The sequence below is a fragment of the Podarcis cretensis genome, assembly GCF_951804945.1.
Source record: "Podarcis cretensis genome assembly, chromosome: 2".
Classification (NCBI taxonomy): domain Eukaryota; kingdom Metazoa; phylum Chordata; class Lepidosauria; order Squamata; family Lacertidae; genus Podarcis; species Podarcis cretensis.
In genome coordinates, this window is record NC_137171.1 from 61,201,667 (window position 1) to 61,218,794 (window position 17,128).

The 17,128-nt window shown below is 44.3% G+C and overlaps 1 protein-coding gene across 2 annotated transcripts; it reads left to right on the top strand.

Moving 5' to 3' along the window:
- Positions 1–7,744: 7,744 nt before the first annotated feature.
- Positions 7,745–16,679, top strand: HNRNPAB (heterogeneous nuclear ribonucleoprotein A/B). Of its 2 annotated transcripts, XM_079967624.1 has the most exons (8): positions 7,745–7,926; positions 8,064–8,411; positions 10,333–10,501; positions 10,588–10,746; positions 12,241–12,372; positions 14,944–15,031; positions 15,125–15,277; positions 15,356–16,679. In XM_079967624.1, the coding sequence occupies exons 2-8, from the start codon at positions 8,089–8,091 to the stop codon at positions 15,421–15,423; spliced, it is 1,092 nt and encodes a 363-aa protein (XP_079823750.1). In that variant the 5' UTR covers positions 7,745–7,926; positions 8,064–8,088; the 3' UTR covers positions 15,424–16,679. The 2 variants fall into 2 exon arrangements, with proteins under 2 accessions (XP_079823750.1, XP_079823751.1); XM_079967625.1 differs by lacking the exon at positions 15,125–15,277 and having other exon boundaries at positions 7,751–7,926.
- The last annotated feature ends 449 nt before the right edge of the window (positions 16,680–17,128 follow it).

Sequence of the window (17,128 nt, forward strand, 5' to 3'; positions counted from 1 at the left end):
GTCCCCCCCCCCCTACAATCAGTTGGTATACAAAGGTAAAGGGACCCCTGACCATTAGGTCCAGTCGTGACCGACTCTGGGATTGCGGCGCTCATCTCGCTTTATTGGCTGAGGGAGCCGGTGTACAGCTTCCGGGTCATGTGGCCAGCATGACTAAGCTGCTTCTGGCGAACCAAAGCAGCGCACAGAAACAGCGTTTACCTTCCCAACGGAGCGGTACCTATTTATCTACTTGCACTTTGACGTGCTTTCGAACTGCTAGGTGGGCAGGAGCTGGGACTGAGCAACGGGAGCTCACCCCGTCCTGGGGATTCAAACCACCAACCTTCTGATCGGCAAGTCCTTTTTGTGAAATAACAATGAAATAGGTAACCGCAACATCGGTATGCAAAGGTCCTTGCTGTTCAGACCAAGGAGGGCTGCTGGGAGAGATCCCTGCCTGCAGACCCTGGAGAGGTGCTGCCTTTCAATGTAGACAATACAGTACTGAGCTAGATGGCCCCAATGGTCTGATGCAGTATAAGGCAGTTCCTCAGGATCCTAACAGCTGCAGCAACAATAGTCCATGTACATGGCACTTTATAAACAATGAGAGCATAGATCAGTCTTCCTCAACCTTTGGCCTACAACTCCCATGATCCCTAGCTAGCAGGTCAGGGATGATGGGAATTGTAGTCTCAAAACATCTGGCGGGCCGAGGTTGAGGAAGCATGGCATAGATCCTTGTCCCTAGTGTGTATGCAGCCTAAGCTTTGTTTTCTTTCTGTCTGTTTAAAGTTTTTTTTTACCCTGTTCTTCAGCTGAAAAAAGGCTGCCAGAACAACATATTAATTATATATCACTTGTCATCACCAAGTGACCCCAAAGCAGTTTGCATTTTAAAAATATTCAATACATTTATATGGAGCTTAATTATTTTATTTGCATTTCTAAGTGGTGCACGTAAAAAAAATAATCCATGGAAAATGGGAAAATAAAGCAGTTAAAATATCATCATAAAATACTACCTGTTCATAATATTAGTAATAATATTAGTAATAAGAGTCCCTGCTCTCAGGCTTGCAGTCTGACAGCAAAAGGAAAAGGGAGGAGACACTGGGAGCAGGGAAGCAAGTTTAGGCACTTTTTTGTTACAGAATTATGGTGGCCATGTGTCCTTCAAACGGAGGGCAGTTCTCTATTTGAAGGTGTCTTTTTTTTGAGGTGGCGTTCGGTCCAAGCCTAGTGTAATGAGCCATAAAAAGGGAAATTAACAGTTCAACAGTTAGCACTTGGACAGCAGAATAAGCTGTCAGATCACCTAGCACACAGCTCTAATCATAGCCTTCCTCACAATGGTGAGATGTGCTGTATTTATAGTTAAATTAATCATTTCTAAATTTGCATCTATTACTATAAATTAGTACTGTATATGCAATTTTAATGCAAACATATTGTCAGGGACTCAGCGGGAGCGCAGGGAGGAGAGGAGATGGAGAGCGAGGGGGAGCAATCTGAGGGCAGCGTAGGAGAAGATGACAGCAGCCCGATAGATTCCGTGAGCCTCTCCAGCGAATCGGAAGATTCACAGAAGGGGGCGCCAATGGGCAGGGCAAGGGGGGACCCAAGGGGGACACCCCAGAAGCAAGGGGCCAGCGGGGACTCCCAGAGCAGCAGTTGGAAATCAGGACCAGCTTCCCCACCAGAGCGTAGTGGGGGGGAGGAGTCCCAGGTATCAGAGTCCACATATGCACCACCAGCGAGAGAAGATGAGTCAGGGTTGGCCACGCCTCCATCGGAGAGCGAGGGAACGGTCAAGAGGAAAGTTGCAGGCTGGGCACGCGCGCCAAGTTCAAATGTACAGGCGAGCGGCACAGAAGGTAGCCCAGATAGGGAACCAGGTCCTAAAGCCCGCTGGAGGGAGGGGGAAGAATCATCAGGGTCAGCGTCAGAGGAGTCCAGAAAGGATGAAACCCTAGCGGGCAGGAGGGCCCAGAGGAGAAAGGAACTTAGGAAGAGGTGGAGCAAAGCGGGAGTGTTAAACTGGTGTGGAAGGGGCGGAGACTCAGACGGGACTTCGCCGGTCTAAGGTCGAGACGTAGAGCTGCGCGCTGCGGCTTTAAAATGGAAACTGAACCTCAATAAAGACTTTTGTACATAACTACAGCCTAGCGTTGGTCCTCTGTGAGCTGGGACCTGGAGGCAGCTCTGACACATATGTTCCTCTTTTGTACTTTTTGGTTATTCATTCCTCTTTTTTGGCATTGCATATAAGTGACCACTCTATACAACACCACAGCTCAGTTGTAGAGCATCTCTCTTGCATGCAGGGAGGTCCCAAATTCAATCCCCAGCATCTTCAGGTGGGGCTAGAAAAAGCCCCTGTGCCAAACCCTGGAGAGATGCTGTCAGTCACAGTAGACAAGTCAGCGAGATGGACAGTTGCTTTTGTAGAGTTCTTGTAGTGACCAGCTGGAATGTAAAGAGCTCAAGGAAAGGGGGAGCCTAAAGTTGCTGGCCTTTCAGTAAAGCAAATGAAGATGTTCTGCAGTCCCATCTCTGTCTTATAGCTGTGTATAAGTTATCCTGTTGTGAATACCAGATGCTGATAGTTCTAGCTGAATTATGTTTTATCTGTTTACCATGTTTTGTCCATGCTCAGGCCTGAGTCCAGGAGCATGCCCAAACTATAAACCTGTGACTTCAGGTGGAGTGTTACTCCCATCCAGCACAGGCTGGATTCCTTGTTCTGCTTTCCAGCTGACCATAGCACTTCTGTCTTATCTGGATTAAGTTGCAGTTTGTTCACCTTCATCCATTCCATTACTGATGTCGGACACCAGTTTAGAACCAAGACAGCTTCCTTGGATTTAGGAGCTGGGTGTCATTAGCATTTTCATGTGAATGTTAAATAGTATGGGGACAGAACAGAACCCTGAGGGACCCTGCAGGCCAACAAGCAAGGTGTTGAACATGTCTGTGGGAAGCCACAAGCAGGATCTGAGCACAGTATCTCTCTCTCTGCAGTTTCTAGCAACTGGTATTCAGAATTCTACAACTCTGTCTCTAACGGTGGAGGTAGAACATAGTTATTGTGGCTGGTAGCCACTGATAGCCTTTGTCTCAATCTCTTTTAAAACCAAATAAGGTGATGTTCATTACTGCCTCTTATGGGAGACAATTAGTTTAACGAAGTGCTGTGTGTTTATTGTCTACAACATTGTGGTATTACTGGATTGTTGTTGTTTTTTTACTTTGAGATCCATTTCAAGAGTGCTGAGGCTAGAAAGATGGATTGATTTTTTGTTTAAATAGCAAACCAAAGGCTGCACACTTGGGCACACTAACTTCAGAACTGAGTTCAGTGGGGCTTACTCCTAGGTAAGTGGCATAGGACTGCATATTGAGCATGTCATTTGTCTGTTACAGCCCAAAACTTGCACATACTTACCGTACTTGAAAGTAACTTATATAAAGATCAAGGGGAGCTACTCCCTAGTAATTGTGCATGAGGGATTGTAGCCTTCAGAATTTTTTGCTTTTGCAAAAAGTAAATCCCAAGTTCAATATACAACTGAACTTGCTTCCAAGTAAATGTGCATAGGATTGCGGTCTTGCCTACCAGCAATTGAAAATTATCTAAATGTACATCTCATTACAAGAGGGCATATCCTCTAACATTTGGCCCACAAGGATATTTATACAATTCCTCCTTGCAGCCAGAAGAAACAGGAAGTGGTTGGGACATCTATGTTCCGTACTGATCTGTCACATGCCTTAATTTATACTAATCTACTAAGCAGTTAACTGCATACCATGTATTCCATTGTTTCACAGACTATTACAAATTATGTTTACTCAGCAGTGATACTGATTTCAGTGGAACGTATTTCCCAGCAAGTTATTTATTGTCCCATCAGCCACAGATTTTCTCCATAAAAACAAGTATTGACATATTGCATACTACTGGCAAAGTATTTGTCACAATCTGAAGCTCAATTTTAATTTTGGCCATACAAGTCACAGGGAGACATTGATTTTTGGAGAGAATGTAAAGCCACTGCAGTCAGGTGAAAACATTTTGTCCCTTTCCCCAAAATTGGTATTACTAAAGAACCAGTTGCCTCTTCCCTAGCCAGCTAACCTCAGTTATAATTTGACAGGTTTTTAGAAAAAAGGGCTTGAAGCTAACAGGCAGTTTAACTGAATGAGCTTGCCTTGCACTAACATTCTAAGTACCTGTGTGCTTACACATATTTCAGAATAGTCTAACAGGAATATTTCTTTGAAGTGCTATTCTTTGCATACACACATTCTTCATGTCCATTGTTCTTTGCTTCCTTACCAGTTCTACAGCAAATATAGATTTGCTCACAGCAGGACACCTACCTGTGAAAAAGTGGGAGACAGGAAAGTCTTGCTGAGTTGATGGCTGCAGATGCTGTTTGCACCTCTCCCCCTTAGGGCTAAATCAATAGAACCTGGAGTCCTGCGTAGCTTCTGGCTTTGTGGAGACAATATGTTATGAGAAAGATGTTAGGCTGACTGAAGGAAATAAGAGCAGGAAAGGAGGACAGGGCAGGGCAGGCTATGAGGTGTGAGAAAAATAAAACAGGGATAAGAATGGCTTTTCTGAGGCAGAATAATAATTATTTTTTTATTTTCAAAGCGGAACCCAAGTGCTCTTCAAAATGTTTTATATGGGCTATAAGCATGTTATGTGTGAAAGCATTTTATATATGTAACATTTGACCTACTCACATCAAAAGGACTTCACATTGCTCAACAAGATAGAACGCTCACTTAAGCTTCACAATATGATTGTTTTCTTCAATGAGAACATGTGTAGCACCATCCAATATGATGGCTCATCCTCAGATGCCTTGCCTATAAAGAGCAGTGTGAAACAGGGCTGTGTTCTCACCTCAACTCTCTTTGGCATATTCTTCTCCCTGGTGCTCTCATATGCCTTCAGCTTGACTGAAGACGGGGTGTACTTTCAATCAAGGAGCAACGGGGGTCTGCTCAACCTGACATGTCTCCGTGCCAAGATGAAAGTGTGGCAGGTCCTTAGCCAAGAGATGTTGTTTGCAGATGACACAGCCTTGACAGCGCACTCCAAGGAAGCTGTACAGAGACTCATCAACCATTTTGCCGAATATTGCATGAAACCGAAGCCTGATGAAGACCAACATCCTGGGCCAAGATATATAGTTGCAGGCTACCTCAGTCTCAGCCAAGCGGTACACAAGATTCCAGAGATCCTGGACTTAACCAGGGTTTATGTTTACTTTAGAAAATTAAGGCACAACCGAGGCTATAGTGTATTATGAATTACGGTTTATTTACACATATTTACAACCTGAATCCTTCAATGGAAGGGTGCAGAACATTACACCTCAAGAGTGTCTTTTGTAACTTCAGTAAGCTTGAGTCCATGGCAAAAACCAGCCATGCTGGCAGGGACATACCTAGGGAATGGCTATGTTAGCGCTAAAATCACACCACTCCACTCTGGTTCGGAGTAGCCATGATTCTGCTTGCCCAACTATGCACTCCCTGGGCTGTTCCTCCACTGCTCTGGGCAGTCAACATCTCCATGCCAAGGGTGCAAGGGGACAGGGAAAGGGGTGCCAATACAGTTCCTTGCCAAGCACCTCTGTTCCTGGTCTCCTGGTGCAGCCTATTGCCACCTGTCACTCTGGCAACTTCAGTTTCAAACACCTGCTGCAAAAGGCACTTTTTCCTGTGATGACATCACACCCTCTGCAACTGGTTCACAAATTTAGTTATCTTCCCTTGAAGGGCTAGTGACTGGATATCAGCACCATTGTTTCTTCAATGGCCCACCCATGGCTAGCCACCACCAACCTGGCCTCATGAGGAAGTTAACTTGCTAAATTAAATAATTTATCAGTTTGCTCACCTTTTACTGAATCTAGGGATTTGGGAGGTCTTGCCACCCCATCTCCCAACATAGAGAAACATTATTTTATAACAGAGTGACATAGCTGATAATGCTGGCAAAGAGGAAATTCCTAGAATAAAGATATGCTTTATTCTGCTCCTTAGAGAGGCAACTGTGCTGAGATTGGATTCCCCAATTCTTTGGATGTATTAATGCTTGTGTTAACCTAAGGGTGCGTGCCTTTAGGGGTATTGTGCCCTCTTAGTGGCACAGAATGTAGTGTATGTAAAAAGGAATGGCCCTGTCAGCATGGAAAGGGAAAAGAAGGCACTTCAGGACCCCACTACCCCCCTTTATTCGATGTGTTCCTTCACAGGATATAAAACCGAAAGGCCAAAGAAAGCTAATCCAAGTTGCAGCTACCTCTGCTGCTTGGGCAGCCAAGTGGCTTGCTAGAATCATACAGCTGCATCCACTCATTTGCCCCCCCCCATCGTGTCTAGTTCTCAGGTGAGGAGTCTCAATCCCTACAGCGACATGGGGAGAGGAAGCAGCAGTGGCTCATCCTAGCAGCAGACCCTCCAAGTGTCCTTATTTTCCAGGGACATCCCTGATTCAGAGAAGCCGTCCCGGTTTCTGATTTGATCCCGGAATGCCCCACTTTTCCTTAAAGGTCAAGGTCGTGTCCGACTCTAGGGTTGCGCGCTCATCTCGCTCAAGAGGCCGGGAGCCGGCGCCATCCGAAGACACTTCCGGGTCACGTGCCAGCGTGACGAAGCTGCAGCTGGCAAGCCAGCACCAGCGCCACACACGGAAATGCCATTTACCTTCCCACTATAAAGTGGTACCTATTTATCTACTTGCACTTAGGGGTGCTTTCAAACTGCTTGGTGGGCAGGAGCTGGGACCGAATGCCACCGACCTTACGATCAGCAAGTTCTAGGTACTGAGGTTTTACCCACTGCGCCCCCCGCGCCCCCCCCACTTTTCCTTAGCATGTCCCTATTTTCATCGGAGAAATGTTGGCAGGTATGGCATTATCTGACCCCCGATCCGTTTGAAGGCAATCCTGTATAGGGAAGGATTTTTTTATGTTTAATGTTTTATTGTGTTTTTATATATGTTGGAAGCTGCCCAGGGTGGCTGGTGCAAACTGAGTAAGATGTGTGGGGTATAAATAGTTAAATTACCATTAGGGAGTGGGGCGTCCCTGTTTTCATCGGGGAAATGTTGGAGAATGTTGGAGGGTTATGTAGCAGTGACCTCGTGCTTCTGGGCACTGCAGTGGGCCTCACCCCAATCACTGGACCATATTCAGAGAGCGAGCACAGCGGAGTGACAGCAGCCGCTCCGATTCCCGTTGCTCCCTTGCGTGGGGGGGGGGGGAGAGAACGGGGGCAGCCGGCGTCTCCATTCCCTCAGCCTTCCGCTCTGGGCGGCGAAGCGGGCGGTTTTGGCCTGCTGGGGAAATGCGGTGGGGAGGCGCCGCTCGGGGCTGTGGGGGCTGGTCGCTGCCGGTGCCTCAGAGCAACCAGCTATGCTTATTCGGGGATATTTGTGTTGAGAGATTAATAGTGCTTCCTCCCATACGGGAATTTGTGGTCTCAAGGGGAAGGGGGAGGACTCCTTCGCGCTCTCTGCCTTTTTAACTGTGAGGCCTTTAGGTTTCTATTTCGACATTTCCACAGGCTAGCCGCAGGCCTAGGCCAGGCCGCAGAGCTAGGAGTAGGAGGTGAAGAGAGCGCATGGGCCTACCCGCGACGTATGAGAAATGCCCTTCTATGCGGGTGCCTGCTGCGCTCGGCCAATGAGCGGGAGGCTTGCTGGAGGGTGCCCGCGCGGCCCCGAGGAGTCTATAAAAGGAAGCGGCGCGGGAACGTGCTTTTCCCCCTTCGGGTAGCGCCGAACTGCCGTGTCTGCTCGTCCGTCAGGAACTGCGCGGGAGGGGCGGAGCAGCGGCTGACGACTACGGGAGCAAAAGGCTCGTGGAACCGGATCGCGGGGTCGCCTGAGATCGTGAGGGGAGCGGCTCTTTAAACGTGAGTTCCTAGAGCCCCCGAGAGGGGAAGGCGGGTGGTTGAGAGGCGGCTTGGGCACCCGGAGAGGCGCCTTCCTTCCCCTTGCTAGGCCCCACTGACGGGAGGGCGGGGGACTTCCGTTGTTGTCGCTCGCGCAGGTTCGAGGCAGCGGCAGCATCGACCATGGCCGAGGTGGAGCACCAGTTCGGCGCCACCCAAAATGGGCACGAGGCTGCGGCGGCGGCGGCGGCAGCAGCGGCCGAGGGTTCCGCCAGCGGCGGCGATGAGGAGCAGCAGCCGGACCAGCAGCTGGAGGAGGAGGAGGAAGAGGAGCTGGCGGCGGTGGCCGTAGCCGAGGAAGAAGAGGAGGAGGAGGAGGCGGCGGCGGCGGCGGCGACGGAGGAGGAGGCGGCGGGGCAGTCGGAGGCTTCGGCGGAGGCCGCTGGGAGCCAGAACGGAGCCGAAGGCGACCAGATCAACGCCAGCAAGAACGAGGAGGATGCGGGGTGAGCAGAGCTGCTTCCTAATTTTATCTTCACCTTTATTTTTCGGGTCGCGTCAGGCGGGCCGGGCCGTAGAAATGCTCGGGATGACAGGCCCGAGGCCCTGTCGCTTCGCCTCAGCCCTGCGCGCCCTTTTCCTGTTTGGTGCGGGCTTTTGTTTGATTGTGGGTTTTTTTGGACAAAGGGTAGCTGTTGCGCTATAACGGGGCGGGGGCGCGCGCTTCGCTTCCCTCGCGACTTCGCTTTTGGGGCTGAAGCACACAATAAGCCGGGCCTGGGCTGCGACGGCGGGACCTCCTCCTTTGTTCTGGAGCTGCCTTTTGTTGGCGCCATGTGGTGGGGGGGAGGGGCTGGGCGCATTTTTTTTGCTTTTCGGAGCTGCGGCGAGTTTTTCCTTGCGCGCTTTTTTTGGCGCGATCTCTTGGCGGTGTGTAGGGACCGCGTAATAGGGTTGCAGATCTACAAAATTTGAAGAGATATCTCATCTCCCCCGCCCCCTTCTCCCCCGCCTGCTTGCGTGCTTTCCTCAAATACACTGACTCGCTTCCTCTTGCCTCTTGACGGAAGTCGACGGTAGTTGGGTGAAGCGCGGGACACTTTCCATAGGTGCGTTCTTGTTTAGGAAGTTTGATATCTTAAAAAGTAGCCTCCTTGAAGTGAAACTGAGCAGTTTGCCTTCTATTCTTGGACCACACTTGACCTTCAGTTCTTCCCCGCGTCCCTCCACCCCCCTTTTTTTTAATGTTTCGTTAGCGATTTCAGTTGACTCTCCTAAAAAGCAATTGGACAAACTAAAACCCCCTGACTTGACTCCATGCTATTTTATTGGCTTTGCAGCAATGGAGATGCTTTTTAAGCTTTCATACTTAAATGGGCAACGTTTTTTGTGAAACAGGAGCAGTGAATGTATAAACAACTTGATCAAACAACTAAGCAGTTTCTATATTAATCTTGGGTTTTTTAAAATGCATTTGATAAAAGTAGGTTGCTTACAAACATTTATGCTTTAAAAAAGAATCATAGTACTTTTTGCTGCTGCCAGGCAACACTCTTTCTCTCTTTAGGAATAGAACACAAATTTTATGACACATTTAAACAATATTCCAGACTGCTTAGCAAATGCTAAATAGAATTTCACACGGTCTCTTACCTGAACTGTAGGATAAACACTGACTGTAAACAGTCAGTTGATACTTTTTTAACTTTGTAAGACTATGCTTTTTATTTCTTTTCATTTTATTATTTTATTATTATTTGGGACTAACTTGTTTGAGTGACGCTCCTATGATCAGACGCATCTTAGGAACGGTTAAGAAATCTGTTGTGAGTAGTGATTCCCAATATGTGGCTTAATGAAACTGCTAAGTCTTATTTCTGTTGTATCAGTAACCTAAGACATTCAAATCAACATAAAAAGGTTACGATGATGCTCAAATTTGGTAGGCTTCTTTTACATGCTTGATTTTTGAAATGTCAGAGGAGTATGCAGCATGTCCATAAATTTCTAAAAGTACTGAGCAATAGAGAATAGTCATAGAAAGTAAAACAGGTACTCATTTATACCTGTTTTGATGAGACTAGAAATGACAATATGAGTTGCAATATTTTCCCCACTTATAATATCAATGTGTAGCATGCATAGTATTTTAACCTTGTATTTAGTTTTTGTTACAGACAGCAGAAACCTGAAATAGACTGATTTGGGAGAAAATTGAATTTCTAATATAACACTTTGTACTTATTTTCTGGTAGTTAAATCTAAATACATATTTGGGAAGTGAGATTTAATGTCACAGTTTAAAGGAAATTGATGACATCAGTTGCCTGTTTATGTTGCATGTTAAGATACTGACTTTCATAATTGTAAGCACCTTAGGCTATACCATGTTGCTTCATTAAAGTTAACACTTGAACATTATTTCAGGAAAATGTTTGTTGGTGGTCTCAGTTGGGATACAAGCAAAAAAGACTTGAAAGACTACTTTACAAAATTTGGTGAAGTGACTGACTGCACAATAAAGATGGATCCTAACACAGGCAGATCAAGAGGTTTTGGATTCATTCTGTTCAAAGAGGCAGCAAGCGTTGACAAAGTGAGTTGAAAGGATTTAAACCCTAACATTTTAATACTTTTGTATATCCTGCCAGTTTCATTCTGATTTATTAAACTACTTTGTAGGTTTTGGAACAGAAAGAACATAAATTGGATGGCCGAGTGATTGATCCTAAAAAGGCAATGGCAATGAAAAAGGATCCTGTGAAGAAAATATTTGTTGGTGGACTTAACCCAGAAGCAGCAGAAGACAAAATCAGAGAATATTTTGGAGAGTTTGGAGAGGTGTGTAATCAGGGGAAGAGTTTAAATAAAACAGGAACTAAGAAAATAAGAATTATGTTGAAACAGACCAAAGGCCCACCTAGTCCAGCATCGTGTTCTCACATAAGAATTTCAGATTCAGAATTACATAATTGGAAATATTGGGTATACTTTGGGCTCTAGAGCCATATTGACTGCTACATGATACATACACATTCATGCACCTGATATGCCAGTCTTTCAACCAACTCATAGTTGGGAAAAATATGGGAATTGGAAATGCCCTGATAGTCCTACATAAAGCCATGTATCACTGCATACTGTAGTAGCTAGATCTGACACTGACTGATACGATCTTAAATGATGCTGCTTTTTAGGATCTTAAAACTTTTCCTGATAAAGACTGTTCAGTCTGAGGGATTGAGCCTTGGATGTAATAATTTGACAAGTCAGTAGACCAAAGGCCTTCCCCCATTATAGTTTCATAAAGCACTAATTATTTGCTTTTGAGACCCGGTTGTTGCTTTCTTCCAAGAAAATCTTAGAACTTAACTGTCAGGGGTTCAGGAGCAGAAGCACAGGGAAGAGGGGAGATGGAGAGCGAAGGGGAAGAATCTGAGGGCAGCGTAGGAGAAGATGACAGTGGCCCGAGGGATTCCATGAGCCTCTCCAGCGAATCGGAAGATTCACAGAAGGGGGTGCCAGTGGCCAGGGGAAGGGGGTTCCCAAGGGGAACGCCCCAGGAGCAAGGGGGCAGCAGGGACTCCCAGAGCAGCAGTTGGAAATCAGGACCAGCTTCCCCACCAGAGCAGAGTGGGGGGGAAGAGTCCCAAGGATCGGGGCCAGTGCATTCCCCACCAGGGAGAGAAGATAAGGCAGGGCTGACCACACCTCCATCGGAGAGTCAGACAACGGAGGGGAGGTCAGATTCGGCCAGTATCCCGGAAGAGGGAAGCAGTGACAGAAGTAGTGTAACGGTCAGGAGGAAGGTCACTGGGTTGGCGCGAGAGGCAAGTTCAAATGTACAGGAGCGCGGGACAGCAGAGAATGAGGATTGGGAACCGGGTCCTAAAGCCCGCCGGAGGCAGGGGGAGGAGTTAAGCGACTCAGCGTCAGAAGAGTCCAGAAAGGGGGATGCCACAGCGGGCAGGAGGACCCAGAGGAGGAGAAAGCAGCGGAAAAGGTGGAGCAGGGCTAGGATCTTAAACTGGTGTCAGAGGGGAGGAGATTCAGACGGGACTTCGCCGGTCTAGGGTTTAAGACGTAGAGCTGCGCGCTGCGGCTTTGAAATGGAAACTGAACCTCAATAAAGACTTTTGTACATAACGACAGCCTGGCGTTGGTCCTCTGTGAGCTGGGACCTAGGGGCAGCTCTGACATTAACCATTGAATTCAACTTATTTTAACACTGGGCAATTGTACACTGAAATCTGAGACTTGCAGGATGGGGTTATAAGGTACAGTAATGCAGTGAAATTTATGAAACTTTGAATGGAAATTATTATGTTTCATTAGATTGAGGCAATTGAACTACCAATGGATCCAAAGACCAATAAAAGAAGGGGGTTTGTGTTCATCACCTTTAAAGAAGAAGATCCAGTGAAAAAGATTTTGGAGAAAAAATTCCACAATGTCAGTGGTAGCAAGGTGGGTATTCATGTTTTAATGAACTAACTTTAAGATTATTTTTTTTAGGGGCTGTTCATACAGTGGTTAATTTGTGTTTATGTGAAAATACAGTTGGAAAAGATTTACTGCTGCATAGCATTTATAGTTTGTTTGTTCAGAGCTGAAGACACCCTTGTTCTAAAATACTACCTCTGGGTATATAAGCTTTCAATGTTGGTATTTCCTCAACAACCATGCCTATTAACTAGGTCCAATAACAACTGAAACCTGATTGTGGTTGATCTAATCTACTTGTATATGTAGGATCATTATAAGACACATGAGTTTGTTTTTCATTTTCTCTTCGCTTTCACACAAGTGACACCCACACCCACACACCCCCCCAGTTTGTATAAAGGCCTGCGATGATCCCTGCACACACCATGTGTTACAGCTGGATGAAGAAACAAGGCTGTTCTATGAACGTCTTTGTGCATGGAAGCTATGCACAGGGACTGAGCTGAGCCCATAGGTTTGGAACGTAATAATGCCCACAGTCTTTTGCTCATGCAGTCCCCATGCCATCTGCACAATAGAATTACATCTTAAGAGACAGCCAAAGAATTACATGCAATTTGTACACATTTAAGGAACCAGTGTAGATCACTCACTTGAAAGTTTAAGGCTGCAATACTACAAGCGCTTATTTGAAAGTTTTCAGAGTCTAGTGTTTCTAGAAACAAGAGTTGGTAGTTACTTAATTCTTCTTCTCTAGGTTACAGAAAATAAAATGGCAATACTGATTTTAGTTGGTAGTGTCCATTGGGGAAATGCCACATTGCTTGAGTAGTTGAAGGACATAAAATAATGGAAGGACATACATATGGTTTCCACAAATGATCTTTGTTAGCAAGGTGGATCAGATGTAACATCAAATCATGATTGCAAATACTCCGTCCCTGTACACTTCAAGGAGCATCTTCCTTCCTTCCTTCCTTCCTTCCTTCCTTCCTTCCTTCCTTCCTTCCTTCCTTCCTTCCTTCCTTCTGGAACAGCTTCCATGGAAACAAGTTAGATGTTACATTTCAAACTTCCATATAGACCGGGGGGGGGGGTGACTTTGGTAATACAGTCCCCTGAGTGAGGACAATATTTGGTGCTCCCCATCCCCAAAAAATATTTTTACACTAATTCCTTTTGATAGTTAAGAGTAGGTACAAATATAGATAGTGGTTTTATTTTTATTTATTTAGTGCTGCTATAGGTTGTGTGACCCTTTTAGACTATCATTAATTTTTGATCTTGATTTGCAGAGTTTCATACAACCATAGTTTGTTGGTGTGGATGCAGTGTGAAAGTAACTCAATTGAGCCCGTAGGGAGGGAAGACAGAGCATATAATAGCACAGGGTTCTTTGATTTATATTATGCTGGATAGCATTTCCAATATCTAGCACAGGAGTAGGCAAACTCAGCCTTCCGGATATTTTGGGACTATAACTCCCATAACCCCTAGCTAACAGGACCAGTGGTCAGGGATGGGGAGAGTTGTAATCACAAAACATCTGGAGGGCCGAGTTTGCCTATGCCTGATCTAGCACCTATCTTGCTAGTCCCTGTGTCTAGTAGAAGCCAAAAAAATTATTAATAGTTTTTAGCCACAGATGGCAAACCTTAAGATAGAATGGTCACTTTTAAGAGACCAGTGTAATTTATGGAGTTTGGGACTTCCTTTGCAAAGTTTTATAGACATTAAACCAATGTTTTTAAAACATCTATTGAATTTTAAGATAAATGATCCAAGGAATTGCCCTTGTTCCTGAAAAGCTTCTTGAAATCCCAACTCAGGCAACAACACTTTGTGTGAATGGATCTCCACTCTGCCCAGTTTTATGTACCCCACATTGTTCAGGAGTAGCAAACACTCCTTTCCATTACTCTGGAAAGACTTTTTGGAAGAATTCAGGGACAAAGGGGCAGTAATCTTCTATTATTTTTTGTAGTTTTACTTATCTTAAGTGCCAAGACAACTGGTTAAAAACAGACTTTTGGAAAAAAACCCTGGCTTAATTTTAAAAATTGATTAAAATACATAGTCTTACCACCATATTCTTTGTAAGGTGAAGCTTACATTGTTTAGGATGTGCTTTGCCATACCAAACAAGTCAAAGGAGGTTGTCTAACTGATCACAGAGGGGACTGTTTTGAATGGAAGCATTTGATAGAAAACTTTTAAAGGGAAATTGCATGCTGTTGACTTGGAATCCTAGGACAGCAGGTTGACATGCATAGCATTGTTATTTGGAGGACAATTGTGCATGGAATAAATGGACTAAAATAGAGAGGCTGCCATCAACTTTAATCATTATAAATTCTAGTGATTTGAGTCTTTTTAAGATGCACACTGAAGATAAGTGTTTAAAAGTCCTGCTGTCCTGCCTCTTTCCATCCAGTAGCTAGAGATTCAGATGAAAACTTGAATCTACTCTGAGCCTAATATGTTAATAACATGTGGGAATTCTATTCAAATTAAAAAAATACATTATTTCAACCATAGATAAATGTTGGAAGGAAGTGTTTGAAATACAAACCTTGATTTTTTTCTCCCCAGTGTGAGATAAAGGTTGCACAACCGAAAGAAGTGTATCAGCAACAACAGTTTGGATCTGGGGGTGGCCGAGGAAGAGGCGGAAGAAGAGGTACGTATTATGCACAGTACGTTAGTATGGACACATTCTAAAACAAACCTCTATACTAAAATGGGATTTTGTGGATGGTTTTCCTTTCTATAGCTCAAAGTCAAAATTGGAGTCCAGGTTATGGCAATTACTGGAACCAGGGTTATGGGAGTCAAGGATACGGCTATCAGGAAGGTTATGATGGCTATGGAGGCTATGATTATTCAGGATATGGGTATTTTGGATATGGACCGGGCTATGATTACAGTAAGTAAAGAGAACTGTATTAGGTATATGCAAGCATAACTTAATAGCAGTTTAATGCATTTGATCTCTTGTTTATAGGTCAAGGCAGTTCAAATTATGGGAAAGCTCCAAGACGTGGTCATCAGAATAACTACAAGCCATATTGATCAAAAAGGTATTCAGGTATGCAGTGGCACGCTGTAATGCAGAAAACAACTGCATAGGTTTTGTACTCAATGCTGTAGATGGACATTACAATTATGTACCAAAATTAACTTTACAATACATTTCTATGGCCTGTTATGTGTATCTGAAGAGCTCCCTGGAAATGTCTTTGTTTAATATTTACAGATAATAGTTGTCTAGACAGTGTGGTGTGTAAATTTCAGCCTTGCTGAAGATTAATGATTTTATTGATAGGTTAAATTGAAACTGATTTTGATGGTCTGCTTAAAGCTGCAGCTCTGCATCTAGGGACTGCCTCTTGGAGTTAACTATGAACTACGTTATTCCAGTTGTACAGAATGAGATGCATTTTAGGGAACCAGTGTCACTTTCCACCTTTTTATTTTGTATTGGTTTTGTGTCATACATTTCCTCTAACGGAAGTGTTAATTTTACTGTACTTTTTGGTACCTTTTTGGAATCTAATGTATTGTAAGGTATTTTACATGTGTTCTGATTCACCATGACATGGATATTGATGCTATCTTAGCTTTTGAATAAAAAAGCATAATCTAGTATCCTGTGCCATTATTCCAGCTATCCTATTGTAGCTCAGGGGAAACGCCTACTAGAATTTCAGTAGAAATGATGGTGGCTGGTACATAAATTTCAGGGTTCAGATTTGGAACATGTTCTAACCCTAAAATTGATGAGTGATCAGTGAGTTTGGTTAAACAGTTATGGATTCAAAGTAGCATGCATTGCAAAGCTAAGAAAAAAATGGTAATCAGAATAGGTGTTGAGATGCTTTCAGGCAAATGCATGGACTTGTTGGATAACTGCATCTGATTGGCTTGAGTAGGAATTAGGGGAATAGGAATCTACTTGTAAAATTAGACATTTAAACCAGTGTGAGGCTCAAGGCTGTATTTACACACGCAAGAAAATGTTAGACACGTTTGCCACATCAAAGTCTGATTTTGTTGTATATTTGAGCTCACTTGAGCTGCTTTTAGAAATTGGGAAACATGCTTAGTACTATATATACAACCCCGCCCTCTAGCATCTCATGTAGTATGTGCATTCTGTCTGAACCACCCAGTAGGCTCTAGTCGATAAATGACAGACCACACTTAAAACTGTCAACCTGCCTGGCTTTGTGCTCTTGTGTGCTTTATTAACTATTGTTTAGAATTTAAGCATTTAATGCTAAAAATGCTAAGATAATATTAAAGATGCCTAAAAAGTTGGATTTTCAGTACTACTTTTGTTTCTACTTTCTATCTTATAGCAGCCTTCAATTTTTATTATTTTAACAAAAAATAGATCAACTAGGATTGCCTGGACTTTGTAGAGGGAGAACCTTTTCACATTTTACAGCATGCCTCAACTCTCATGGTATTTAAAATATGCTGTATTGAATGCAAAGCAACATAGCGCTGCTGTAGCCTGCTGCTGAATCCTAATTAAGGTAATGGGAAGGCTGCGAGAGATTGTGTTTTCCTCTTAATACAAATGCTTCCTCTTTCACCATTGAGCATATTTAGTGTTAACTTTGGTTCTGACATTGGCTTTAAATTTTGGTTAGCATTAGCTATGGTTTAAAAGTATGTTGCCAAGTATGATTAAAGATGAGAAGGAAGTGGTTGGTCATGTGACAACTACACCAATCTGTAAACTGATTTTATTTTTGAAGTGCAGCTCTTA